The 27,499-nt window shown below is 42.2% G+C and overlaps 1 protein-coding gene across 1 annotated transcript in view; it reads left to right on the top strand.

The window, feature by feature from the left end:
* The window catches only part of LOC133138811 (receptor-type tyrosine-protein phosphatase gamma-like), a 291,164-nt gene that overhangs the window by 59,870 nt on the left and 203,795 nt on the right, over nucleotides 1-27,499 (top strand). The window contains exon 2 of the mRNA XM_061257886.1: nucleotides 479-583. Within this exon, the coding sequence (XP_061113870.1) occupies nucleotides 479-583 (105 nt within the window). The remainder of the gene's footprint in view (nucleotides 1-478; nucleotides 584-27,499) is intronic.

The following is a 27,499-nucleotide window of genomic DNA, read 5'->3' as shown; positions in this document are numbered from 1 at the left end:
ATATTTCAATTGGGCCCTTTTAATTATTCATTTTTATTACATTCGTTTTTTACCATTCTGCTATTAATCTATTTTTTGAGGCCAGGTCTCTGTCAAAAAAGAAATTATTAATCTGAAGGTACTTTCCTGGTTAAATAAAGGTCTGAAACAGAATTTATGGAACTGAACCTGTGTGACTGGCTGCAGTGTGTTGGTATCCCAACTATAATCTCCTCGGTTGTTACTTCATTCTAAATCAGCTGCGTTACAAGCAAACCTCCACAGGACAAGCCATAAATACTCCCGTCTCGGAACCGGCTGCCAAGCCGCAGAGCTATTAGTGCAGTTTTTGCATGTTAACGTCTCGCTGGATTTATAGGACGAAGCCTCCTTGACTGAGAGCTACAGTCGATTATCAGGGGGAAAAAGTGCAGTGCTGTTTGTCTTCAGTTTGTTGTTCTGCTCTGACTCTCTCTCTCTTTCTCTCTGTTCCTCTCAGCTCTGACAGAAGGTCAGTTGGGATCATTGGGAGCAGAGAATGATGGGAAGGTTGCGGAGGCGAGGGACAGGCGAGCGGCGGAGGAGTCCTACTGGGCGTACTCAGGTGAGGATCCGAGTGTCGGCGTGATCCCGTCGACACGCAGGGCACATGGAGACGGGCGACAGAAAAACCTGGAAGCCTGCAGCAAACCATGTCTCCGTCCAACCCCCGAGTGTACAGCATAGCGCTGCATACATTGAGATGCAATAACCGTTGGGCCTCAGGGCAGTGTAAGGGTGTGCAAGAGATATCAATACCCGTATTTGTCCAACTGATAAAACTCTTTGTATTCGTATTTGGATAGAAGTGGGTGTGGTTTAACCCAGAAGTGACACAGAAGTAATGTAACTTAGTAAAGTAATTTCTTAGTGACTTATCCGTTTTTACTGCCTATCTGCCTTTGTTCTGTGAGAAGAAGGCTCTGCTATTGGTCAGAAGGCTAACCCCTCCCCATTGACCAAAACTATCTGGCAGATAGTTTTGTTTTATTTCGATACTCAACCAGAAAACAATGCGCTGTGTAGGGCAGGAAAATGTTGCTTGTCTGCTAACGACTACGGTGTTTTATGTTCCCAGTAGGCTATTACTAAATAGAAAATATAGTATATGAGGGACTGGCATTGGACAAATCAAAGATAGATTACAGAGGCGTATTGTGTCTCTGTCTTCATGCTACTCTTTGCAGGTTAGTTTAGATTTCAGTGAAGAAAGTGGCAACTCGTGTGAATGCTCGCCCACTAAAGTCAACACTGTCTCCAAGCCGCCTACAGCGCAGGCTATTTAGGTGAGAGCTAGCAGGGGAAGATATAGACTGATGTATGAATAACACCCTGTTTGCTTTCACTTGTTCTAGTTAATCAGGCTAAAATATAAATGACAGCCCTCATCTGGGAAACTAGGCTATATAACAACAAACGCTCATGATAGCTCCAGCCTGACATCAGTAGTCCACGCAGACAACTTTCCCCCACACATGCAGCAACTGTGGCTCTGTCTCTCCCGCTTCCTACTCTCCTCAGATTATAAGTGCTGTGGCAGCTCTGAAAATGTGACCATGATAGCGGCAAACTTCATGAGGAAAGAAATCTAAATAGTTCTATTAATATCCAGACATATCCGTTATTTGGTACAATGTCATTGTTCGCGCGTTTTCAAATAACACATTTGTATTCAGCACACAGTCCCCAGTCTTGTTTGCAGTTGAAGCACTGCGGTCAAGGGTTCACATTCAGAGATTTTGTTTGTGTAGATAGAAAAAGGAAGGACAGACATTAAAAAAAGTGGAAGTTTGATACAAGTTCTGCGACAGCAATCAACAACAAAAGGTTTGACCCTGAGAAAAGCGTCTTCAGACTGGTACATGGATGGGAAAAGAACACGTCTCCAGTCTCCAACCCCAGCGACAGCCATGCCAGCGTCTCGTACGTATGCTAATGTATGGACTTTCGTGTATCGCCATTGGCCAGGCTAACCCCATTTCTCGTCTGTATGTGGCGAGTGTGTTTTCACAGATATTTTTTGGCACAGAAGGCCACCAATAAACAGGGTTTATATAGACTTCTACCTGTCCCCTCAACCACCCATCTCCCCCTTGATCTCTTTAGAAGCTTCGGGGACTCTTTAGATTTTTATTTTTTTATCTTTATGAATTTTTATGCAGGGAAAATATGACTTTGGCTGTCCCTTGGAGCAGTATTTGTCAAAGAAGAGCATTAATCTTTTATTGCTTTACCAAGCCTTGGGCACTCAATGATCTTTATTTTGTATATTTAAATATTTCTTTTACACACGTCTGCTCTCATCTTGTCTAACGGTATATGCGATACAGCATTTGAAGCGAGCACTACTGAAGAAACGGAACCACTGCAAAACTGTTTCTGTGCAGTCACCGGTCTCTTGAAATTTGACTTTAACACACCATGATACAGTTTTATCACAAAGATGTGGTGGCGTGATCTTTCGCATTTACAGTAAACTGGGATGTATGCACCTCAGCAGCTGTCTAGCTGTGTGTGTGTGCGTGTGTGTGTGTGTGTGTGTGTGTGTGTGTGCGTGTGTGCGTCTGTGTGCCTGTGTGTATGTGTGTGTGCCTGTGTGTGTGTGTGTGTGCCTGTGTGCCTGTGTGCATGTGTGTGTGTGTGTGTGTGTGTGCACCTGCCTGTGTGCGCATGTGTGATATCGTCGACACACGGGGCATGTCCGGAAGGCCACCGGCACCACAAACCTGCAGCAAACTATGTCTCTGCCTGACCCCTGTGTAGACAACATAAGGCTGCTTCATACTTTGAGCCGCAATGGCCGCTGGGCCTCAGCGGTGTGTGTGTGTTTGTGTGTGTGTGTGTGACAGTATAGGTGGCTCTAATTGAGAGTGGCTGGTTTGTAGCACCCTGCTAACGCTCAAAGTAGCATTTAAAATGAAGGCGCGTCTCAGGCGGCTGTCACTTCAGGTTTTACCTGTCCAAATCCATTACCTCCCGTCCTTCCTCCTGAGCCTGGGGTATTAAATGACCCGTTCTTTAACCCAAAATTAAAGCAAACCCATGGAGAGTGCAAAGCTGCTTCTGAGTGGAGAAGAGGGCACAGTGCATTTGCATTAGGTGCAGACATCAGTAGCCCTGACTGTCTCAGCAAGGAATGTGCGTTTGGCTCAAATGGTCTTATAAAATTATGTTATGTGGCCATTTTGAATAATTTTGTATCATTCCTTCATTAAAGTGAAAATGCTTGATCATTAAATTAGGTCCAAATGCGGTGATTTGATTCCTTTGTTGGCCTCCTCACTCTTTTTTTTGCTTTTTGATGTGACTGATCATAAGCTGTGCTGTATTAAAATCTCCAGCTCTTCTGTATAAAAGCACCAACACTGCTGTATAAAAGCTCCATCACTGCCTGGTCTAGGAGGGCCCATGTCTCTATGTGTCTTATATCGGTACGTCTGTTTTTAAAAATATTTTAACCACTCACCGGAAAATAAAACAACTAGATATAGGTTAACAGTGGTGTGTGTTTATATATCCTTAAATAAGCAAACTCGTCTCGGTCATGGTTATTACAATTACATGGATATTTCCTTGTACAATATGTGATCATGCTAAATTTATATTGTGTCTATTTTACAGAAAAAGGGCTATAATGTATGAACTATTCAATGAAATAACTTGTAGCAGGCAAATTCATTTGCTGTTGGTGTTATTTTCTGATATGCCCAGAGTGCTGCTGGGAAATATGTTTGCCGTTTTCCAATGTGAACGGTCTTGATCATGTGTTGATATTTAATGCGTAAAATATTGAGCACCATTCATAGCTGCCAAGTGTGAAAATACCCTTGAAGCACGAAAGTGGGTCGCATAAAAGAAAGGATAAAAAAGGACCAGGAGGAAAAGATAGCAAAACTACCTAACTTTTTTTTTTATAATCACTGAACTGCTACCCTGTTCCAAGTAGCAGTTGCCCATCGCAATCATTGCAGGTCGGATAGCAAGCTAGATATAACCTTAGCCTACTGTACTTTTTCAGGAGGAAATTCGGCTACATTTGGTTTTCTAGCAACTAGGCTGTAGCCATGCTATATCCAGATTAACCCTGAGCTGTATTTGAGTTAACCTAGTCCGTCTATATGTCAAAACGTCTCTCAACCTATATTTCCTAGATTCCTGTTTTGCTCAACGCAGTAACGTTAATGTGAGCTTACTTAATTCTTACATTGCTCTTAAAGTTATTAATTAACATTAGTACATTAACCGTAATGTACTTCACTCACATTGCATTCAAATTAGCCAAGGAAGCTGCTAATTCTACCATCAGTTATCGTGAATTCGATTTGTTTGTTCAATTGTTGGACTGGTTTTCTACTGTAAACTTAGTGAGTCAGTAAATGTTAAGTCAGAGGGCTGTTTTAAAAAACCTTATGATATAGAAAGTATAAATTGTATCCCTTAACAAAGAGGAAGCGACCAAATAGGGCCGTTTAGTTTTATCAACATAATAAGAATAAGTACCAAATAAATATAAATATACTGTTAATTCTTTTCAATAATAATGACAAGTTGAAAGATAAAACAAGAGCTAAGAAAATAAGTGATTTTCATTCATGAATTCATATTTTATTGTAAAAATGCATTCAGTGAATAAGGCATAAGAAAACAGTGAACAATACATTCAGTGAATTTATTGTGTCGTGCTTTTCCTGTGATACTAATTGATTTGTTGACTTGTTGATTTGATTCTATGACCATCCACGTTGATCCATGGTTCTGACTTGATTAATACAAATATTATAAAGTATCGCAAACGATGTAGGCTGTGTGCCAATAACCAAAGTTATTCATGAGCCAACTACAATCAAAAGTATTGTCTTTAAAATATCTGTCTGTCTGTGTGTGTGTGTGCGTGCGTAGATTATATGCGTTTGTGTGCGCGTGCCTGCATCTTGTTTGGCATTTTTTCCTCAGAGGAAGGGCCACTAAAAAAATCTTGCACCGGGGCCCATCCTAAATAGTTGCTGCCACTGATCACTGCTGTATAACAGCTCCAGCACTGCTGTATAAAAGCTCCAGCTCTGCTGTATAAAAGCTTCAGCACAGCTGTATAAAAGCTCACTCACAGCTGTATAAAAGCTTCAGCACAGCTGTATAAAAGCTCCCTCACAGCTGTATAAAAGCTTCAGCACAGCTGTATAAAAGGTCCCGCTGTATAAAAGCTTCAGCACAGCTGTATAAAAGCTCCAGCTGTATAAAAGCTACAGCTCTGCTGTATAAAGCTCCAGGTCTGCTGTATAAAAGCTTCAGGTCTGCTGTATAAAAGCTACAGCTCTGCTGTATAAATGCTTCAGCTCTGCTGTATAAAAGCTCCAGCACTGCTGTATAAAAGCTTCAGCACAGCTGTATACAATCTCCAGCTCTGCTGTATAAAAGCTCCATCACTGCTGTATGAAAGCTCCAGCACTATGTTGCAAATGTGCTTTACTGCATACAATAAATATGCACAAAATAAAACCAAATTAAGACAATAAGCCTGGAATAAAACAGTAATGCATATAACTGTTAAATAAATTGATAAAATGTTCACAATATAAAGGAGAACTAAAGTATTTAAGCAGAAGGTGTGATTCAGCCGTGTTCTTCCTGTTGACCTTCAGGTCCTGCTGAAATCGGACAACCTTGGGACGACGATCGGTTTCACATTTGGGCTGATAATGATGCTGTGTGCTCCGATCAGGAGAGGCTAATTAGCACATACGTTTGCATCTGTAATTGGGGGTAAAGTCCCGTGTTGGGCCTGTGGGAGCACCAAGGTTGATCGGGTCAGAATGGTCAGGAATACCTCTGGCTCCAGGAAGCTGTGCACTGCATGTAGATATGGCACCACATGCACACGCACACACCTGTGCATATGTAATTTGTTTCTTAAACTGACATTTTTCTGTCAAGGTGGGCCTTATTCAGTTTCCTTTATTCCATTATTATATCTTTAGTACTTAGCAATTTTTTTAGCAATGCTTTCTATTATATATGGAGATTTCTCATATCTGAATCGCCTTAAATCCTGGGGTCTCAAAATCCAGTCCTTTAGGGCCACCGTCTTTGCTGCTTTTTGTGATTTCCTTCCAATCAAGAGCCTACTTAGGCCTGGGAAACGAGGTGTGCAGACTCTTTAGCCAATCAATGAACTGAATGAAAGAAAAAAGCTACTTAAGAGCAGGAATGCATCAGAAACCATCAGACGCACTTTAAGCGTCATATGCATTTGTTGGCACCACCTTCTAAGATTTGTAGTAAGTCTATTTGCACTTCCCGATTTTGAATTTGCCCTCTTCGAATATAGACATTAGCCTCTATGCTGTCTTTCCCATGCCGTGCCCATTAGTGAAGCTTTATTGCTTGATATTCCAATTACAGGCAGCTGTGGGCCCTTATGTGGACACACTGCCTCGTGCTGGGTTCACAAATATTATGAGTCATGAGTTCAGACTGCTGGGCGGATTGAGACGCGTTGAAAAACCGAGCAGTTTGTCCTTTCAGGTAGGTTGTGCATTTCACTTTCAAATTACATTACTTTACAGTTAGCCTATTTAGCTTATGCTTTTATCCAAAGCAACTTACAACTGATTAGACTAAGCAGGGGCCCATCCCCCTGGAGCAGTGTAGGGTTAAGGGCCTTGCTCAAGGGCCCAGCAGCTGCACTGATGTTCTGTCAACGTCCTCCCTACTAAAACCCGTTATTGGCCTACCGTAGTATTAATGCCCCCCTCCCCCCTTCTCTCTCTCCCTCACTCTGTCTGGTTTTCCTTCCTCCTGTTTATTTGCATTATTTGGGGTGTGTGGGGGGGGGTTGTTACAGCCGTAGTTCTTGGCTCAGAGCAAGCACGCTCTGTTTGGTCTTGGGAAGGGGGTGGGGAAGGGTTGGTGGGGGGGTTCGGAGCCTGCAGTGAGGTCTTGGGAAGACGGGAGAAAGCAGCACATTATTCCGCTGGCTGAATGGCACCTCCATGGGCTACTGAATTCACATTAAGCAAATCTGAGAGGACATTATCTTTAAGCCCAGAAAATACGATTACATTGCTCAGTCTCCTTTGCGGTGTGTTTTTCTCCCTATCTGTCATTGTTCATTGGCTTGGCTTTAATGCGGAGCAAAGGAAAACTCTCCGGGGATTTTCCATCATCGCCAGCTACGTGCGAAAACGTAAAAGGCGACGACGGACGATCCGCAAAGGAATTTGAATTCTAATTGCAGCCGAGCCTTGTCCATCACTTAGCGCGTGACACATATACAGTTTGAGATGATCCATGTCCGGCACTTCAGTGCCTGCCGCGCACGGAGAACCGTCGGTTCTCTCTTCTCCTGGTTGATTTAAGTGACAGAGAGCCCTGGGCTAGCCGCCGCGCCCCGTTAGCACGGCGTATCGGCGGTAAACAGGGCGCCGTTACGAGCCCTGTGCGTTAGCGCTTGTTTTGATCGTTTGTTGCGCACGTGCGACTTCTTTTTTTTTTTTAAAGGTCTTCGACAACAATCATTCTTCTGAATCATTCGTTTACTTTTACCTGGGGAAGGTTCTAGTGGCACAGAAGAATACAGTTGAAACTGTAATGTTGCTGACAGGTTTTCTATTACGATATGTTTCTATTATTTCAATCGAAGATAATCCTTGTTAAACAGTAGCTCAGCAGGACAGTGCTTGTTCTAAAGTGGAAAAATCTTCCATTTCAATAAAGATAAATTGCAGGAGTGATGTCATACTTTCCAAAGGAGCCAGTTTCAGTTGTAGTCCATAAATTGAACATTGATTATGACAATACAAACAGCACTTGGCATACATTTATTCTCCATGGTGTTCCCTTTAATTATTGTTATTATTTACTGCTGTGCAGAATAAAGAACTACGGAATATGACTGCAGTGGTTACATTTTGCTAAGTATATTACTCAGACCCATTCACTGTTTTCAGGGGTAGCAGGAAGCTATGCCTGTTCCAGGTCTTGGATTGACACTCAGTTGCCAAGCAGTTTCTTATGTAGAGTAATATAATATTACCACAAGCCAGGTCCACATTCAATTCTGACAGTGCTTATGCCTTTGATAAGAAAAGAAAATCCATTTGCATTAAAGTGGATTTTACACAGTGCTGTATGCTTTCCTTTAAAAAAATATATATTACTGCAATGGTAGAAGAATGTGGTGGGTTTTTTTTCTAAATTCACTGGATATTAATTTCTGACCCAGTGTTTTCTATAGTGCTTGCATAAATGGAACCTGGGCTTTAATTTAAAAATGTATTCCACCTCCTTTTCATCTGGACTAAACCAAGGCAATTTCATATTAACCGGAGTGTTTGAATTGAGAGCTTTCAGACGTTCGAAAATAAAGATTGAAAACGGTGATATGAAGCCCAGACGCATCTCGCTTTAGAAAAAGCAAAGAAAGGGTCGTTACTCCTTGCGTTTCTTCATTCTGTCGCTGGCCATGGGCAAGCAAGAATGTCTTATTCAAGCATGCTTTTAAACCACAAAATGAAAAAAAAATCTTAATTAAGTTTGCATCGATGGCATGATGCCCCCTCCCCATTTCCATACAGGATTTTTAGTAACCACGTATCATTTAACCAGCTCTGCACAGATTACAGATGTCATTGCATTTCTCCTGAGAGCGGGCTAACCACCTAGCACAGGCATTGTGGGTTGATCAATAGGGCTCTTAGTTAATGCCTCTGCTTTCTGTGCCAACCCCGTGACATTTGATGCATGCTAATTGGCAGGATGGGTGTGTATGAGGCGACACTGCAAGGCCTGGAGGTATTCAGGAGAAATTGTACACAATGTTTTCAGCTGGTTAAGTCGGAAATTGTTTTTTTGCTCATGCCGTCATATGTAGCATTTACTATATTTAGCAGTTTTGAATGGCATTGAAATTTTCATTACCTGTCCACCAGTAATCCATTGGTTAGTTTGTATATTGTCGTAGTACACAAATTTACAATATCATTAATTGGCAGGGAACAGAAATTGAAAAGACCAAAATAAGACAGTTTTCTTTAGAAGCTTCAGTATGTGTTTGGCATCGCAGAATCCTGCCCCTGGGTTGTTTTCCCATCTTAGATAGTTTTTTTTTGTTTTGTTGTTGGATATTTTAAGGTAAATTATTGACAGCCCTAGGTGCGTTTTAGAGAAGTAAGCAGTCAAAAAAAAAATCTAAATCCCTTGTTTGTCATATTGAATGTTTTCCCATGAAACCTTCCCTTTTTACGTGTGTTTGCTTGTGTTTGTGTCTGTGGGTGTTTTTTTAAATATGGGCGGCCAGTGTTTATCCAATTACCACCCCAATTTGAATGTCCAACTATTTCCTTCTGTAGACGTGTTCATGAGCGAGCCACTTCTACAGCTCTCCTCCAATTCATGCACTGTTGCCAGTCTGCTTCTTTTCACACCACAGCCAAGCTTGCATAGGGTAGAGTCAGAGGGAGACTTTTACAGCAACTTCATTGCAGCCAGTCCACAGGTACCCGATAGACTAGCAGGGGTTGATAGAGAACAATGACACACAGACCCCTAACCAACTGGAACCCTTCCATACCCTGGGTGATACAATCACCAATATTGCAGGCGCTGGCATGGTCCCGATTCAATGCGTGACGCCCATCCGTGCACCACAGCTTGGTGCCTGAACTGAAAGAGCCAGCCAGCAGGCCGAAAGTTTCCCTTTTAAATTATTCCAGATGCTTTCATATCATACTGCAGTGGAGTCCTCAAGAGAAGGTGACATCATCCCGGAGTGCTTCGATAAAACTCATTTGTTGCCTTCACTGCCTTACTTTTGCTCTGCAGGCTAATCTTATCAATTGTTGTGCAAATCAGCCAGTGAGGACTGCCATTCAACCTGACCTGCCAGCCTTACATTGGCAGCAGTGACTCAGGTAATACGGCTAATGTCTGTCTGTGGGAGCTTAGAATCAACGCATTAATTAAAAAATGCCATGCCAACAGTGGCTACCGTTTTAAAAATACACTGGTAACATGTAAAACAAGTACAGTCAATTTATACAAAAATATATGTACCAACGGATACCTGGTAATATACACTCAGTGGCCACTTTATTAGGTAGGCTTTCTTTGTGGCATGGATTCAGCAAGGTGGTGGAAACACTCCTTTCTGGTCCATGCTGACATTATAGCATCACACAGTTGCTGCAGGTTCATCAGCTTCACATTCTTGCTGCAAATCTATCCGTAGCCTGCAATTCTGTTCACAAAGTCTTCCTCTAATTGTTTCAAACAAGAATATTTTATAAGAGAACATCAGCACACCATATTATGTTATATTTTATCTCACTGAGACTGATAAAGTATGCTGACATGACATGTTTTAACATGTTGAAATTTTGGTCAATTGGACTATGGAGAACTAACTAGTCCCAATATTTGTTCACATATTTACATTTACAACGTTTTTATTTTTGAAGTTTTGGTGGATGGTAGATTTGATATCCCGGAATGAGCTTCTGGTATTAGGTCACTTTCACTGCGTAGTGATTTTGCAACATTTGTCTGTGAAATGGTGCTCCACACATTCATTTTGTTCATTACAAATCCAATGTGCTGGACTACAGAGCCAAAACAACAGAAATTGTACCACTGTCCAAAAACTTACGGAATGCACTGTATGGCAACCTCATGTTGGGTCACAATTATGCAAATAAGGACAAACAGCCACAGGGCCTGTGAATAATGAAACATTCCACCAAAGGCTAGGATAAAGTGAGGATAAAGTTTAGGAACCGAAGTGGACCTTCAGCGTGAGCTGATGCCACGTCAAACTAAATTGCAATTTGGTGTGTCAGAGAGCGACTGGAGTCACATCAGATGAGCTTATTCCTTTCTGTTGGACTCATTTTGTTTTGTAGGTCTGCGTGTAAAGTCATCTCCGAGGCAACAGTTTAGTAAACATTTTATTTTGGAGATCACTGGAAACAATCAAACACAGAGGTAATGAGCACTTCAATGAGCCAAAACCTCAAATGTTTTGAAGTGAAATTTATTGGATGGCTCATGTTGTTGTTTTTTTCACTCAGTCACAATGTATCTTTCAAAATGTGTTATTCAGAAAATATTTTTGAGGTTTTAAATCTTTCCACAAGACATTATTGTTAGCTTGCAAACGATCTGACAGTAGCTAGCCTGACTGACGACAGCTATGACCTCGAAACAGTTTGTGTTTTTTGACAGGTTAGTCACATGTATATATATGAATTGATATATGTGAGAAATTAATAGTTGTTTAAATACCATCAGGATTGTTTAGCATATTGTTATAGTCTACTGTACATGAATTAGTGCACCATTAAGTGAGGCTGTAAAAGTTTGGCTGTGGAGCGGTGTATGAAATGAATGAGTTCTGTAGATGCCCCTTCGTTGATAGTACAGCAGGTGCGCCCGTAATAATTTCAGTATTGCGACCATGAGTACTCAATCATTTCAATCTGTCGCGCTACTGCCGGGCTTCATTGGGGAAAGGTAAACATGCCACATGAGTTTGGGATGGCTCTGGCACGCCATCTGAACTAGGCGTTAGTTAACTCAGACAGTAGCGGTTGGTGAGATGAAAATAAAAGGCGGATAACTTTCCTTTGATCGGTCACAACCTGTTTTCATTCATTTCACTTGATTAACAAGTGTGTCAATGGTCTGAATAATCTATTGTCAGGTAAACACATAGTTTTCTTCACATCCTGTTATGAAGATAAGAAGAGAAAAATCAGTTTCAGAGAAAAGACTGCATGTATCCTCAATGTAATCCAGTGTATCCACAGAGTAAAGCTTTTGAAGAAGAAAGAAAGTTCATGTTGCAGAGTATTTGTACATTGTACATTTGTATTGACCAGGTATTGGTGAACAGTTCTGAAATTGAGTCATATGCAGTTATCATAGGCCTTCATGTTGTACGGGTGCTTTTGTTCATGATGAGAAAGACACTTACTTGATGCCTAGAGATGCCTTGATGCCTTGGCTCCTTTTGAGGAACTGTTGGCACCAAATTATTTTTTTGAAGTGTGACCCATGCCCATACAGATATATCCTAGTAAATGTATTATGGTCAGATGCTGTTTTGTTGATTGCAGACAAAAAAATAAAATACAAACGTAATTAAATATATAATTACTTGTGTTGTTTTTCAGTAAAAAACTTACTTGAGTAATTTTCTGTGTCAATACAGCATCTTCTACTTTTACTCTCTTTAGAATTTGCAATAGCAGTACTCTTAACTTAAGTATGAATTTTCAGTACTCTTCCTACCCCGTGTCGCGGTAAACCCCTTGTTAGCATACACTTGTGCTTAGGCCTCCAGCTTTACTGTTCAGGCTCGGTAAAGACCGTTAAGCCGTTTAGTTTTTATTGTGATTTGAGATATTTTGGCAGGATCATTTTACATTAATTAGATGGCTAATTGCGAAGCAGCAGGACCGTAGACGAGGTGCGGTGGAAGCAGAGGCGGAATTCACAATGCCCGTTGCCTTAAGAAGTAATTATTGCCTCTCGCTCTGAACTGGCAAGGGCAGGCGTGCCAGAGCAGCTAAATGTTTATTAATAACATGTTCTGAGGAGAGCAGACAGAATGAGAAAACCAGCACAGGGCCTGACCGGGCATGTTAATGGGACTCTTGCTGGGTTATGTAGATTGGACTTTTTCTGGGATGCTTCCATTTTCTCTTTCTCTTGTTCCATCCCCGGCACGTCTCGCTGGGAGTGTAGGCACCCACGTAGTCCCGATAAGGATGTATCCCAACGAAGGCCACCTCGGTAGCATAGCACACCTGTCGGTGGCAATTTGACCACTTTTTCTTTATCTCTGCGTCTCTTGTGCATATACCCCCATTCTTATTCTCTACCCTTGACTCTCTCTCTCTCTCTCTCTCTATCTCTCGCTTAACTGACTTCAATGTACACAAATTTAGCAAAGTTTAAAGTATTTTTTTAGTTTGTTTTTTAGTTTAGTTTATGTCCACAATAGCTAAATCTCTTGGCCGTTGGCAGTAGATATTCATTGTATGTGGCGTCACTAAGATATGATAACGGGTTTGCAGAAAGCAACGTCAGTGTCCGCGATGAAGGGGTTTCACGTCTGAAGGCAGAGCTCAATTTGTTTAAGTGTGCGCCACTGAAGATTGAGACATGTGCGGAGACATGCCGTTGCTAAGGGAGATTCCGTCCTGAAACGGGCAGAGTGCCGCAGTAATAGCGCAGTTTAGTCAGCAGCCGGTAAGCGGCTGGGTAATTGAATATGGCTCTGTGCAGTTTGACTAATCTCTCTGTTTGAGAGCCTGACCCCGGACGGCCCGTTTCATTTGGCGATAATACCGCGCGCATTGTACGCAGGAGCCCTTTAAAATGAACCATATAGGTCATGCTGAAGGAGAGAGAAAGAGATGAGAAAGTGAGAGAAGGGGGAAGTGACAGGGGACTGTAGTGATGACATTGTTGCAGGATGTGACATACATATTGCGGGAGACCTGCGGTGGGGGGGGTGGGGCGGGGCTGGATCAATGAGATGCAACTCTTTTGTCATTCCCAAAACCCCCCTCTTACAAAATAGTGTGTGTTCACCTGCTCCTCTTCATTTCATTTTCCACTCCTCCTCTCCCCTCTTTCTCTCTGGGAGACACCTTAGTAACAGGGCTGCTGCAGGAGCAGGACCGCTGGGAGGCTGAATTGGAAATCGGGCCTCCCTCCCCCTCCCCCTCCCCCTCTCGGAAAGGGGCACGGAAAGTGATTGGGCTGTTTCCGTGTGCTTGACAAACAGGACTGTGAGCTGGGTTGGTGTTTGGCAGTAAACACAGAGGGGAGAATAAACTTGGTCATGTGACTGACTTCAGATTTGTTGCCATGTGAGCGGACTGTGATTGGCTGCTGTGTGCCACTGTAAAGAAGGAAGTCGGAGTGGCAGTCCTGGCTTTACAGGGTTAGCAGTTCAAAGGTTCAACATCGGACTCAGCATATTGACCAAGCATTTTGCTTAACTTGCTCAACTTCTCTGGGACGTGGAGCTCTGCACCACAGGAACGGGATGAGCTACGTCCCTGTATAAGAATTTAGGCATGCTTAGACAGTGTCCATTAGCATACTCTACCATGAAAGATTGTATGTGATCAGTGTATGATATATATACTCACTGAGCACTTTATTAGTTATTTATGAGACTTATTTTATTGACTTGTTTGAACTGGTCTTCTGCTGCTGTAGCCAATGACACAGTGTGTGTTCAGAAATGCTCTTCTGCATACCACTGTTGTAATATGTGGTTATTTGTGTTACTGTCACCTTCGTGTCAGCTTTGACCAGTCTGGACCTTCTACTCTGACCTCTCTCATTAACAACGCGTTTTTGCCTGCAGAACTGTTGCTCATTGAATGTTTTTAGTTTTTCGCACCATTCTCTGCAAACTCTAGACCGTTGTGTGTGGAAATCCCAGGAGATCAGCAGTTTCTGAGATACTCAAACCACCCTGTCTGGCACCAATAATCATTCCACAGTCAAAGTCACTTAGATCAAATTTCTTCTCCATTCTGATATTTGTTCTGAAAAACAGCTAAATCTCTTGAACATATCTGCCTGCTTTTATGCATTTAGTTGCTGCCAATTGATTGGCTGATTTATATATTTGCATTAACTACCTGGTATACAGCACCTAATAAACTGCTCACTGAGTGTATGTGTCCTTCAGTATCAGTGAGAAGACAGGCAGATAGTAAGTAAATGGCATACATCATTCATAACATGTTTAAGAACACAAGGCCATCTAGGCTGTTTATTTTTGAACGGAATATCAGCTTGGACAGCAAGTAGCTGAGTGGCTAAACCCCAAACTGCTCCAAAGAGGGTTGCACCCTGCTAAGTCTAATCAACCGTAAGCCACTTTGGATAAAAGCATAAGCTGTCATTTCATGAAGACCCAGCATCTCTGCGTCTACTCTGTGACGTGGCAAGCTGTTCCATGAACCGACAGCGGGAGCCGAGCGCAGGTCACGAGAGCCACGCCACACAAACACCGGAACTTTCCGCCCGGACAGGTGCGGAGGAGAAACAGCTTGGTTGCCAGGCCCGCCTTTTTAAATAATAGATCTGAAATGAAGATATCAGCAGCAGGTAAGGCGGTCAGCCTGGCAATAACCCGCTCGGCAGAGCTAAGAGAGTTTAATCAGGGGCTCGCTCAAAGAATTTCCGCTGGCGAGAAACCTTTGATCGTCGGCGAGGAGCGGGATTCCCAGGAGGGCAAATTCTGATTAATTCTCACCCCAGGTGTAAATAAGAGGGGAATTAACCATACATGTGCATTTTCCTGCCCCGTTGTTGCTTCCAGCAATGGGTTTGATGGTAACAGGGGGAAAGCGTTAAAAGTGAGCTTATTATAATTGTATCATGGCAGCCATTGTTCAATTATGTTGCTGGCAAGCAGCTGCTTGTCCCTAGATTCGATTTAACCTTGAAAAGAACTGGGGTCAATTCCTCTCTGACTTCAGATTAATTACTTCAGTTCAGCTCCAGACTAACCAGTTTTACTTTTTTGGCTCGAATTTGTTGTTTCAATTATTTTAGACAAATGTTGTCTGTGCAGATTTGCATTATTTCTGAAAAATGTATGTTTCGGTTGGGAAGGTATGCTTGCAAATCGGAATGAATATGTTGATTTTCTCCGTTAGGTTTTTCCTTCGGATCTTTTTGTGTAGTAGGCCAAAATACCTTTTTTTAGAAAATAATTAAACATATTCTGATTACAAACATCATATAGTTGAACTAAAGTCTGGATCCACAAAAGGATTGGCTCTTAAACCATTTCAAAAAATGCTCACAGTAGGTGGACAGCATAGGCAACAGCAATACAACAGTGCACCGTCTGGATCACGCATATTTAAATCTACATATATTTCAGTGGGAAATGTATTATTTGTTATGCAAATGCGACTCAATACAAAGCATGGCCAATTCACAAAGATTAACACAAATTAGGCTACCGTTAATAAGCATGGATTTCGAGGCTTGCCGTTAATGCGGATATTCCTTCCTTGGCTTAACAGAGACAAAAATTCTTCATCGCAGGCTTAGTAATGCAATGCTAAAGATGACATTGAACCTGTCCCCTGTATTTTTTCTGCTATCATTTAAGTAGGATATTTCATTGTACGGAGAGGAATATTTAGACTCAAAGTATCGTGTTAGTTTAATAAAAATCAAAATGGTGTCGTTCCATGAATGGAAAGAGTAAGCTGTTCCAAGCAATATTGAAGTGGTCCATTTCCTGGTCATTCAGCTGAACCCGTCTGTCACTCTCAATGGTTCTCTTTTTAGTCATCATTCCTGCGCTCCCGACTAAAATGAGTCTTTTGTCAAAAGCGATAGTTTCCACTTAACTTGAATCAGTGCTTGCTCAACTTCAAAAATAGTTTGAAATTATTAAAAAATTCCACTCAGACAACTGAGACAGGGTGCAGCCTCAAATGTAGGGTAAACTAATGCAGCAGATGAAACTTGGCACTCCTCAAAGAATATGTTATGAATGCTGACCTGATTGAAATATCATGTGTCATGAAAATGGAAAATTACCTTGTGCTTGTGAACTACACTCAGTGAGCGATTTATTAGGTGGACCTGTACACCAGCTTGTTGTATATGTAAATATTTAATAAGCCAATCATGTGGCAGCAACTACATGCATATGTGGTCAAGAGGTTCAGCAGTTGTTCCGAGCAAATGTCAGAATGGGGAAGAAATGTGATCTAATTGACCATGGAATGATTGTTGGTGCCAGACCAATTTTCACGCACAACAGTCTCTAGATTTTGCGAAGAATGGTGCGAAAAACTGAAAACGGTGGTATGCAGAAGTGCTTCTGCCGTGACTTGATTTGCATCCATACTTCCAACAATTTGTTTGGTCGCCTTCAATAGTGTTCAAAGCTGTGGCACATTAAGCAGGGCGAACAGCACTCTTTATTATTAACTTTTTTAGTGTCTGCCCTAAGTGTTAAAACAATTTTTTGTTTTTTAATCATTTTCCAAAAACGAATAATAATATTATTCTAATGGAATTTGATGCCAGAACAAATGTAAATTTGTTCTGGCATCAAATCAAATTAGTTTGCAAAATCAAATAAAGTAAAGAGATTAACTTTACACCTTGAAATGGCAAGATGTGAGAGTGTGTCTGCAGTGCGAGTTACTGAACTGCTCCCAGCCTCCAGTTTTACTTTAAGGTCTTTTTTTTTTTAATTCTTTTTTTAACTTTTTTTTTCAACTTCTTTTCTTTTTTAGAAATTGGGCTGAGAATGAAACAATAAAAAAATGTTAATCTTCAGAAAATGAAATCAAACTGGAAGGTGATAATTATCATGTGCTTCCTGCATGCCCTCTTGTAGGCCTGTACACAGCTCCAGGCTATGAAGTATTCAGTAATTAGAGACAATATGAGAATCCTCTGTACCGCTATGTACTGGGGCCCTCTTTGATTGCCTGCTATGCAAATAAGGGTAATTTTGCTGAGCTGAGGGAGAGAGGCGTTTTTCCATTGCGTTGCTGGTAGTCTCATTCCACCGCCGCGGAGTTATGAACTGGAGAATGCATTAGCCGGAGATCCGCGCTCCGAAATTGATTAAAGTTTATTTAAAGCTTGTGTATAAGGGGCCATTTTTCATAACGGGCCCGGTGATATCGCACACAGTGCTGCCCCCGCGGGAGCCTGCGCACAAATCATTTCTCAAGTTGTGTATATTATTTATTTATTTTCCTTCTGTACTTGTGTGTGTTTGTGTGTGTGTGTGTGTGTGTGTGTGTATGTGTATGCGCTTTTCTGTTTGGATGTGTGGTCGATGACGCTGCGGTAGGTTAAATAGCAGATGAGTACATGGGTACGCTCCCCAGACAGTCTGGCTGTGTCTGCACATGATGAAGATTTTGGGGGTGGGTCATTGAAGTCCAGCAGGTTTTGTCCAATAACTGTGGGCATGTGTAAATGCATGCAGGCACAGTCATGCAATGCACAGAGCTGGTCTGCATATGTATATGTATATGTATATATATATATATATATATATATATATATATCGCCTTTATCCAAACTCTGCTTCTCATTCACCCATTCTCACACACACTCACACACCAACAGCGACTGGCTGACATGCAAGGCACCAACCAGCTTGTCAGGAGCATTTGGGGGTTAGGTGTATTGCTCAGGGACACTTTGGCAGGATTGAAACAGCAACCCTCCGCCTGTTTCTTGTTTCTTTGCTGCTTCTGTAACTGTAACTCAAATCTTTCTCATAGTGTTGCTACAGTGTAGTGGCAATGTTAAAACATTGACAGAACATTCCAGTAACATTGTGAGAATACTCTGGGGTAGCTAGGATCCTGACCAGGCTCAGTGTGGACATGTCACCCTGGATAAGTACTTATTCCTGGAACTCATTTTAATTATATTTTTCCCCTGGGGCAATGCGGGGTTAAGGGCCTTGCTTAAGGGCCCAACAACTGTGCCGATCTTATCATGGCTTTATCGGGGCTTGAACCACCAAAGGTCCGAATCCCGGCCATGTACCTTATGTACCTTCATGTACCCCACTAGGCTGCAGGCTGCCCCAACTGATGAAGAGAGAGGCACTGCCTCTGCCAGCCCTCTGGCAGGCCTCTGTGGAGGAGAAACGGGCTCTCCCCTGCACCGCTGCCAGCCTGGCCCGACTCGCCCACTCCCACCCACACGTAATCACAGGCGCGTCCGTGCCAAACAGCGGCTCTAATGCTGCGAGCGGTGCTTTCAGAGCGTGGGCGCAGGGTGGGGGGTTAAGATGGCTTCACAGCATTGTTAACACGGCTTTTTCATGCAGGGAAATGGACGTACGGACTGAGAATTCGCTGAGTGCTTTCTCATCGCGGGAATGTACTGCTTCTGGTTGAGGCATTTAGGGACTGAAAAATAAGTATTTCATAATTAGACAATAGTCAATAAATTATTATAATTTTTTTTTTCTTCCGTCGGTAAAATGCTACATTGCCATTACATTGCAAATGCCTGTGTTTGTAGTCTTGCACTCTTTCTCTTTAGTAGGAAATATTTTCCTTGCTTGACACGTGAAACGTCCTTACGCCATTGGCAAATCTTGAAATGAGTCTGACCTCATTGGCTGTCTTTTTGGTCTCATTTAGCAAAAAACTAATAGGAATAAGAATTTAAGTCTAAATCTAAGACTGGGATGCTTGTTAAGACTGATTTATTTGTGCTGTTTTTTCGCAGTGCGGGAGGCATGTAGAGTTATAGCTTCTCGGGTCTTAGCATTAAACGTCGGCGGGTGATTGTCTGTTTGAAACATTCCTCTCCTGATGGGCAGAGAGTGATCCTCTGCGGGGGGAAACTCAGCGCGATCTTAGTAATTACACCCGAAATATTAAAAAGTCGCCTTCGGTCATGAAATATTCATTCCTTCTGCAGAGATCATTCTGGCTAAGTTTTTCTGAGTGTTGTCGTACATCATCCGAGAGAGGTGATAAATGACAGTCTCGTAAACAACTCCGGGAGCAGCGCAAATCAATTGCGTTCCAGCATCCCATGCATCTCACTCTCAGGAGGCCGTTCGCCGCTGCTCCTGAGTTATGCTCTATTGTTAAAAAGTCATCACTATCTATGACAGTAACATAAAGCAACAGCGTCCCAAAACTTTTTATTAAAAATATAGGGGAGACTTTCAGCGTTGCTCTTCAATAAAACCCTAATCATGCATTTTCCTTAAATGTATTCAATCGATCGCTGTATGCCGTCTTTGTCTTTTCTGCACTTCTGGTGAAATTCATATTTCAGTCATATAGCATATTTTATTTGATTCATAAAAAAAACATCAATACTAATTGTAGACAAGGCGATTGAATCAGCAAACCAAGAATATGAAATGCATATAGCTACATTTTAAAAAATCTTTGTGTAGTGATATATATATATATATTCTATTACATATACTATATCTCTAAATATGTGACACAGTCACTACTGCATCCATGCAAACTCTCATGCAGACATTTTCCATGTAAGAGCTGGAATCTTTTCCGTCAATTATTTTACTTCTGAGATTGATAGATAATGGGATAGCTTGTGTCTGAGGAAAAGAGGGCAGAGCATTGAGTCTGACGTATTTATATGTCCTTTGGTCTTTGCATTCTGTTCTGATCATTTCTAATCGCATTAGGCCCTCTTAAGCCAGCCTCTGCCTTTAGCATGATGCAGTTTCCTTGCAGTTGAAGGGCATCTATTTCAGCGATGTTTGTCTAATCACTGTTCTATATTTTACTGAGCTTGTCTGGTGTATTGGAACCTATGAAATTCTCTCAAAAATGTGAACCCCACCTTCTGATCATCTCAGTTGCACCAGGCATGATCAATCGAGCTCAGAAACGTATTTGAATCCAAATAAATTACGTATTTGACCTGGACAGCTCTTTGGCGTCAGACCATGTAGCCTAAATCACAAGTCACAAGATGTGTTCAGTATATTCAAATACGTAGGCTCCATGTATTATGTGCAGTTGCCTGCATTTGAGTCTGGGTGTTGCCAAGCGTCCCATAATTCCCTGTTGTATTTGTGCTGAGAAGCCGAATGCTGGCTGTCTGGCTGTGTTCTCTGAGCCACTAACTGAGTTAGCCCCAAATCAGGTTAGTGTCTTTGAAGCTCAAATCTTTGTGTGCCACGGTGCGGTAAAATGAGCTCCACACTGGTTACAGCTTCACCTGCATCGCCGAGGTAACGTCAGGCCGAGGCCTGTGCTTGGAGCCGGCTCCGGGCCGGCGCACTGCTGTTTGTGGAAATGCAAGCGCTTGTTGTGGCGCTTTTGAAATCTTTTTTTAATGTTTTTGTGCGTATCGGGGTGCCTTTCACAGTTCCTCACGCTCATTGCGTGCTTCGAAACAGTTGAGTTTGTGTCAGAAATCTTCTGGTTCTTAAAATGTGTTGACTGTCTCTTATTGTCTCGGCACCTGTTATGATTTTGAAGTGTGTTGACTTTATTCCATTGCTTGGGAGGATGTTCTAGTTTTAAAGTGTGTTGACTGTCTTATTCCTGGCTGGGCTCAAGTGGTATGTTGTTATAGAGAAGCTTTAGCAGGCTCTAAAGAAGAACGGGAGCTAATTAATTGGTAACAGGAATAAAATTGGCCTCTTGCATTTATCTACCTTTTGAAACCCTGTTAGTACTTTCAGAAATTCATCGAGAGAATGCATGCTAGTGGCACCAAAGGCATCTTGGTCAATTCTCTAGACTGGTGCCAACTCATCTTAACGAGACCCACTGTGTTTTCCTCCTCTACATTATTATAATTGAGACATATGGAGCTTGTTTAGCTCATATCGGGAGTAACGTACAGTGTAAGAGAACATACGTATACCTATCACTGTTCTATGAGCATCACTCCCACAACAGCAAGTGTGTCTCCAACATCAGTGAGGTACTGATTGCGAATTATTCAAAGGGAAATGGTAAGACAAATATATCTATAATCAATTACAAGCATGCTATAACCTTGCTATAAGGCATGCTTTATGTTAGTGCTAGGTGCTAGGGTTAGAATCGAAAGCAATATTGTAGGTTTGTCCAGCTTAATATGTGCAACAGTTGTGAATGCTATCCTCATAATATTAATGAAAGTTAATGATTTGCGTCACAAAAGTACTGACGCAAATCAAGTGACCATTATATTGAGAAGTCCTTTGTGTTCAGAGTGGTGAATGTTAAATGAGGAGGTTAGCTGCATAAACGGCTGGATTCAGGACGTAAACAATGAACACACTTTCCTCAATCCTCACTTACCCAACACTGCATTAGCTCACATTTGAAGCTGTGCTTATCCAGGCACGATTATTCTCTTTAAAATAAAAAGAGCTAATGGTGTTTAGTTATGTCTGAATGCACAAATAATGTAAAAGGATGGTTGTGCTTGTCAAGCAAGCAATAATTAATTTAAATTAATAAAAAAAGAAATTATTTTGAAACTTGCCTTTTGTTTGCAAGTGACTCGTTTTATTTTGGCACACAGATAATGGTTCAGGGTTAATAATGACTAAAAGAAAGAAACCACTAAGCTATAGGCGAGATTGGTTGAATTACCAGGAAATGGACCTATTCAACATCCTCTCTCATTTCGCCAAATTGGACCATTTCGAATGAATGGTCGTTATTAAAGTAATTGGAGATGTATACATATTTGTTGCCCATTTGTAATAGCCTACTGAATTAAAGCAAAAACAAATTACAGGGACATGTTCAATGTCATCATTGTTGTCAGGCAATTTTAGTGTGCCTGCAATGACATATACTTCCTGTCTCATTGCCTCAGAGAGGAATACAAGAGGGATTGTATCAACTACCAACTTCTGCATGCCTAGCATGTTAGCGGTGTCTTCCTCTTGCAACTATGACAGCTGCCATGGTCATTGACACGTTTCCCAATGCATGGCTTTTAAATGGACTTCGCTGCATTAGATGACCAGTTGTCTTGGGCTTTTTGTGAGTGGTAATTTGCGAATTAGGCTGAATCAGCTTGTGAATCACACTTGTTCTGTATTGAACCCCATTTGAATAAAATGGATCATTTTTGCCAGTGTGTTCTGAAAAACTCAAATTTCCACTTTCTTTTAATACATCCAGAATTCCTTAGCTTCAATAACTAACATCAACATATTTCTTACTAATTTTGAAATATTGAGCCACTTGATTACAGTGGTGGGAGTACATTCATGTCCAAATTGATTCATTCTAGTAATTTACAGCAGTACATTTATATTACTCATTGATGCCAGAAAACTGCTTACTGTGGTATTTCTCAGGACAATTATCATACTGCCACAAGCTAATATTGTGGCACTGATACTGTATAGCTTCCCTTGTGAGTTTGGCTTGTAAAATTGAAATTAAAATAAGCAATAAATGAGTTTTTTTTTGTTTTTATCTTAGGGTACATTTTGATCGTGACATTTTCAATTAATTAATAGCATCAGCAGAGAATGAAATGCCTCTTGAGCAAATGCATGTTGCATCATTATTTGATTATTTGATTGAAGCTATTTTCCGCAATATGTCCCGGATATCTATCTATCTATCTTTGTATTGTATTTCACAATAGTAAACATAAAAAAAAAAATAATAATGTTTGGATACAAGCATGGGCATTTAGTTCAGAGAACTTCTTTTTCAAGTTCATGTCTATCAATAAGTGATGGAAATAAGCTGCAACAAACAGCAGTAGCACAAAAATGTTAGAACTTATTTTAGTTATGGTTACTTGAGAGCCGTTACAAAATACTAATGGATTGTATTTATGTAGCCCTTTCAAACTCTAATTTAAAGCCACTTTACAGCAAAGGGGTAAACTCACCTCAGCTGCCAGCACCAATGTGTAGTGCCCACCAATTGATTATGGCTAAAGTGTCGAAGGGAATCGCTCTCGACAGAGGGATGCATTTAAAATGGCCGGATGCCAGAGGAGCCAGCGATGGTACCGCATTGAGATTCCCATGTTAATGACTGACAACAGCATTATATGCATTTGGAAAATATGCAGAGCTTGAGAATGAGGATTCATGGGCTCCAGGAAATCAAGCACTCAGTGCAAACTTCAAAGGCCAGCGCGTCTGTGCAAGAGCTGTCTTGCCATCTGTAAGATAAGTGGCGGCAAGGAGCTAGTGCAGCCACGGATTCGCTGGACCCACCAGAGAGTCAGCTCCTTATTCATAACATTTATAGGTCTGTCACAGATTCTATAGTCCCACCAGATAGTCAGATCCTTAAGGCCCATCCACACCAAGAACAATAACTGTAAATATGTTGTTTTAAAAATTGTTCTAACTCAAGTGGAGGAAGGAGTTGACACCACAACTATAACGGCAACGACAGTGAGGAACGATATTTTCTAGGTGCTTGAACGATAAAACACTGACAGCCAATCAAAATCCAAAAAAATTTCTGTGCGTTGCATGCAAAATGACAGATGACACAGTCGACTATTTACAGAACGTTATCGTTCATCAGTGTGGATTCTCACATCATTATGGTTTTAGTTGTCGTTATAGTTATATGTGTGGATGGGTCTTTATTCATAACATTCATTTAGCCGGTCTCTCCCAGCTTGTGCCATCAAGCCCCTCCAGCTGGTCCAGAATGCTGCAGCCCACCTGATCACCAGTCAGCCCAGTTTGGCTCATGTCACCCCGCTCCTCATTGGCCTCCACTGGCTTCCTATTGCCGCACGCATCCGATTCAAGGCCCTAGTGTTGGCATTTCAGGCTGCTAAGGGGACTGCCCCACCTTATATACAATCCTTAATCACTCCCTACTCCCCAGCTAGACCACTCCGGTCTGCCAGCTCTGGTCGCCTTATGGTTCCCTCTCTACGAGCACCTGGCAGTCGAGCTGCACGTTCACGCCTGTTTTCCGCTCTGGTGCCTCAGTGGTGGAATGACTTGCCTACCACTGTCAGGGCAGCAGAATCCCTCTCCCTATTTCGACGCAGACTAAAAGCACACCTTTTCAAACTGTACCTTAGTCCTCCCTCCTGATTTCCCCCGCCCCCCTTTCTGATATCCCTATCCCTCTTGTCTAACAAAAAAAATAATAATAATAATTTGCACTTATGATGACTATATGTTTAGAACAACACTTCATGTGTATTTTAGTAGTTATGGATGTGATGCTTTAACTTGTGGAAGAACCTATGCACTTGTAAATTGCTTTGGATTAAAAGCGTCTGCTAAATTACAAAAATGTTAATGTAAATAACATGCAATGGTCTGTCACTGATTCTGTAGTCAGCTCAGTGTTCTTAAAGGAGTAACATGGTTACAGATTCTAGAGTCCCACCAGATACCTGAGTCCATTGTATTAAGGTTCTATCTCCCTGCGGCTGAAGCTGAAAAATTATAATTTGATGTATCTTCTGTTCAGGGGCATGACAGCTACACTTCTGCTGCACTGTAATATAGCACTGGAAACTCCTTTTAACAACATGTACCACCTCTAGCTGAGAAGCAGACCAGACAGAATGTGAGTTATTTGAGTGTAATCTGATGTGTCTGTATCATGCTGTGTAAACATTTTGCTCTTGAGGTAGCCACGCCTACCCCCTTCTCCTTTCCCTCACTCCCTCACAGTTCTCCTCCTCTCCGTGAACCCTCTGAATTTTACTCAGGGCATTTCCCTCGCCGTGGAAACGACCCGTGCACACGCACAGAAGCGGAAGCCTCGCGTCTCGGGGACACTTGAGGAATGCGTCGCCCGTGGCGCGGGGGTTGATTTGGTTAACGGTTAGCGCTCCGGGGGAAGGGGACGCGCCCACCTCTCGGAAACCGGTCCCCTCCTCCTCCTCCTCTGTCCGCAATTTACAGTCACGGCGGGTGTCTAAAACGATCAGCCCAACCTCCCCATCAGTTAGCCCCCCCCCCCCCCCGCTGTCAGGCTGATCCAGAGCTGCAACCAAAGTCAGTTGCACGATTCCGAGGTGGCGAAAACGCTAATTGTTAAAAATGAATTTCGCCGGGGCACGCTGCGACGTGGGATTCATCTCGGTTATCATATAACGATCAAATCACCTATCCGCCGCCCGCGACCGGCCCATCCGTCACTGTCCCGGGTCCACCACCCGTGACTGATGGGCCAATACGGTGACACGCCGTGCAGGTTCGGGGGCCGGGCGAAAAAAGCCCTGCTTTTAATTCCGCTTGATGTATGGCGCTGGCGGGAACCAATTTGTGTGGCGAGCGGAGCCCTAAATCACCTTCACACTCTCCGCCGCGCGGGATTTATAACGCTTCTCAAAAAGTAAATATATTAAGAATGTAAATGAATGAGCAAGTTCTGATGGCTGGTCTAATATTTTACTGGCAAGGTATTTTTTTTTTTTCCGGGGGGAACAGACTGGTGACAGGAAGGCAGAAGAACCTACCAGACAGGGTCACTGCGGAGGCTTGCAGCTTTGCACTGCTCCGGAACCTTCCGGCACATGTCATCCTGAGGCCGCTGACAGCTAGAGCAGAATCGCTGTTTTCAGTGACGGTTTGCCCAAATTGAATGGGAAATCTGTTTTTGGCCTTTCAAAAGAATGTGAAAAGAATTATAATATATGGTCATGCAACGGCTACCACCCTAAAACCCCTAGATTATTTTTATCACTCTGCGCTTAGGTTTATTACTGGTGATAACAATTGCACATAGTATCATTGTCTCCTTTGTAATACGATTGGCCCTTATTAGAGTGTCTCTATGGTGGGATTAACGCTCACTATTCTCTCAATCACTATTTATTTATTTATTTACAGAGCTTTGCTTAACAAATTACTATATTGCGCTTAAAGGGAAATAACTGGTGCAATCCATTTGGCAATAATGCAACCCAACACCCGTCACACCCACAGTTAATGTATGCCTATCAAACCAGCCTCTTCTATAATTTAAAGCGTGGTGTTACAAAAATACTAAAGTTGGACACACCCTAATTCGCCAGCACCTTGAATTCACAATTTGAGACCTTGGTTCTAACTGACATTTTTAAGAAAAGCGAGTGTCATAAATATATTGTCTAAAAGGCACAAAATATATTTGTGAAGCAAAAATACTGTTTAAAAGTATGAGGCGTGGTTGCAGTTCACCGCAGTTGCACACCGGGGACCGGGGACTGGGGTTCGATTCTCGGTCCTGCCAAAAGCCAAGTTTGGCCGGCTCACGTGGAGCAGCATAATTGGCTTGCTGCTCCAGAGGGAGGGACTTGGCAGGGTTAGTAGATCGCCGCACAACAAAAAGCACCTCGGGCACCTTGGAATCACGGAAGACGGGCATGAGACGAGACGGCTTGAAGAAGGCGTGTCGCTCTCCTTCGGGCCGCTGAGGGACGGGGTGTGGGCGGTGTATCTAATACTAACTCTAATTGAATCAGACGGGGTACAATTGGCTACCAAATTGGGAGAAAAAAGGGAAAAAATTTGAAAATAAAACTTACAAAAAAGAAAAAGAAAAAATGCATTCCAATGAATCCATTTGAAAGGATGTATCTGCTTGGAGCCCATTCACTTTGGTATCTTTGAAGCTCATTATCTCAAAACCACTGGGAATGCAGATTCTTATAATTCCATGGTCACGAGTGCCTTGACTGTGAAAACAGGGCCCTTAGGGTCTACAAATCAGTATTTCTAGATTAATCGTGAATATCTGTAGAAATCCGGTCCTTGGGGTCTGTCAGTGAGACGGTCAGCTGAGGAGCTCGGTGTCAGGGTTCATGCATATGCACGATTCGGGAACGGGGTGGGGACTATCCAAAGTACCACAGAGGAACAGATGGCGCTTTGCGACAGGTGCAGAGAATTCCCCGAGGGGTCCACGGCATCACAGTCCACCGTTAACGGAGAATCGGGATTCTCGGTTTCTGACGGTCTCACACGGAGACATGCCACCGCTAAGAGGATGACATCTCTTTTTATTAA

The sequence above is a fragment of the Conger conger genome, chromosome 10 (assembly GCF_963514075.1).
Source record: "Conger conger chromosome 10, fConCon1.1, whole genome shotgun sequence".
Taxonomy (NCBI): Eukaryota; Metazoa; Chordata; class Actinopteri; order Anguilliformes; family Congridae; genus Conger; species Conger conger.
The sequence above is the reverse complement of the archived record's forward strand: the minus strand, read 5'-3'. Positions and strand labels throughout refer to the sequence as shown.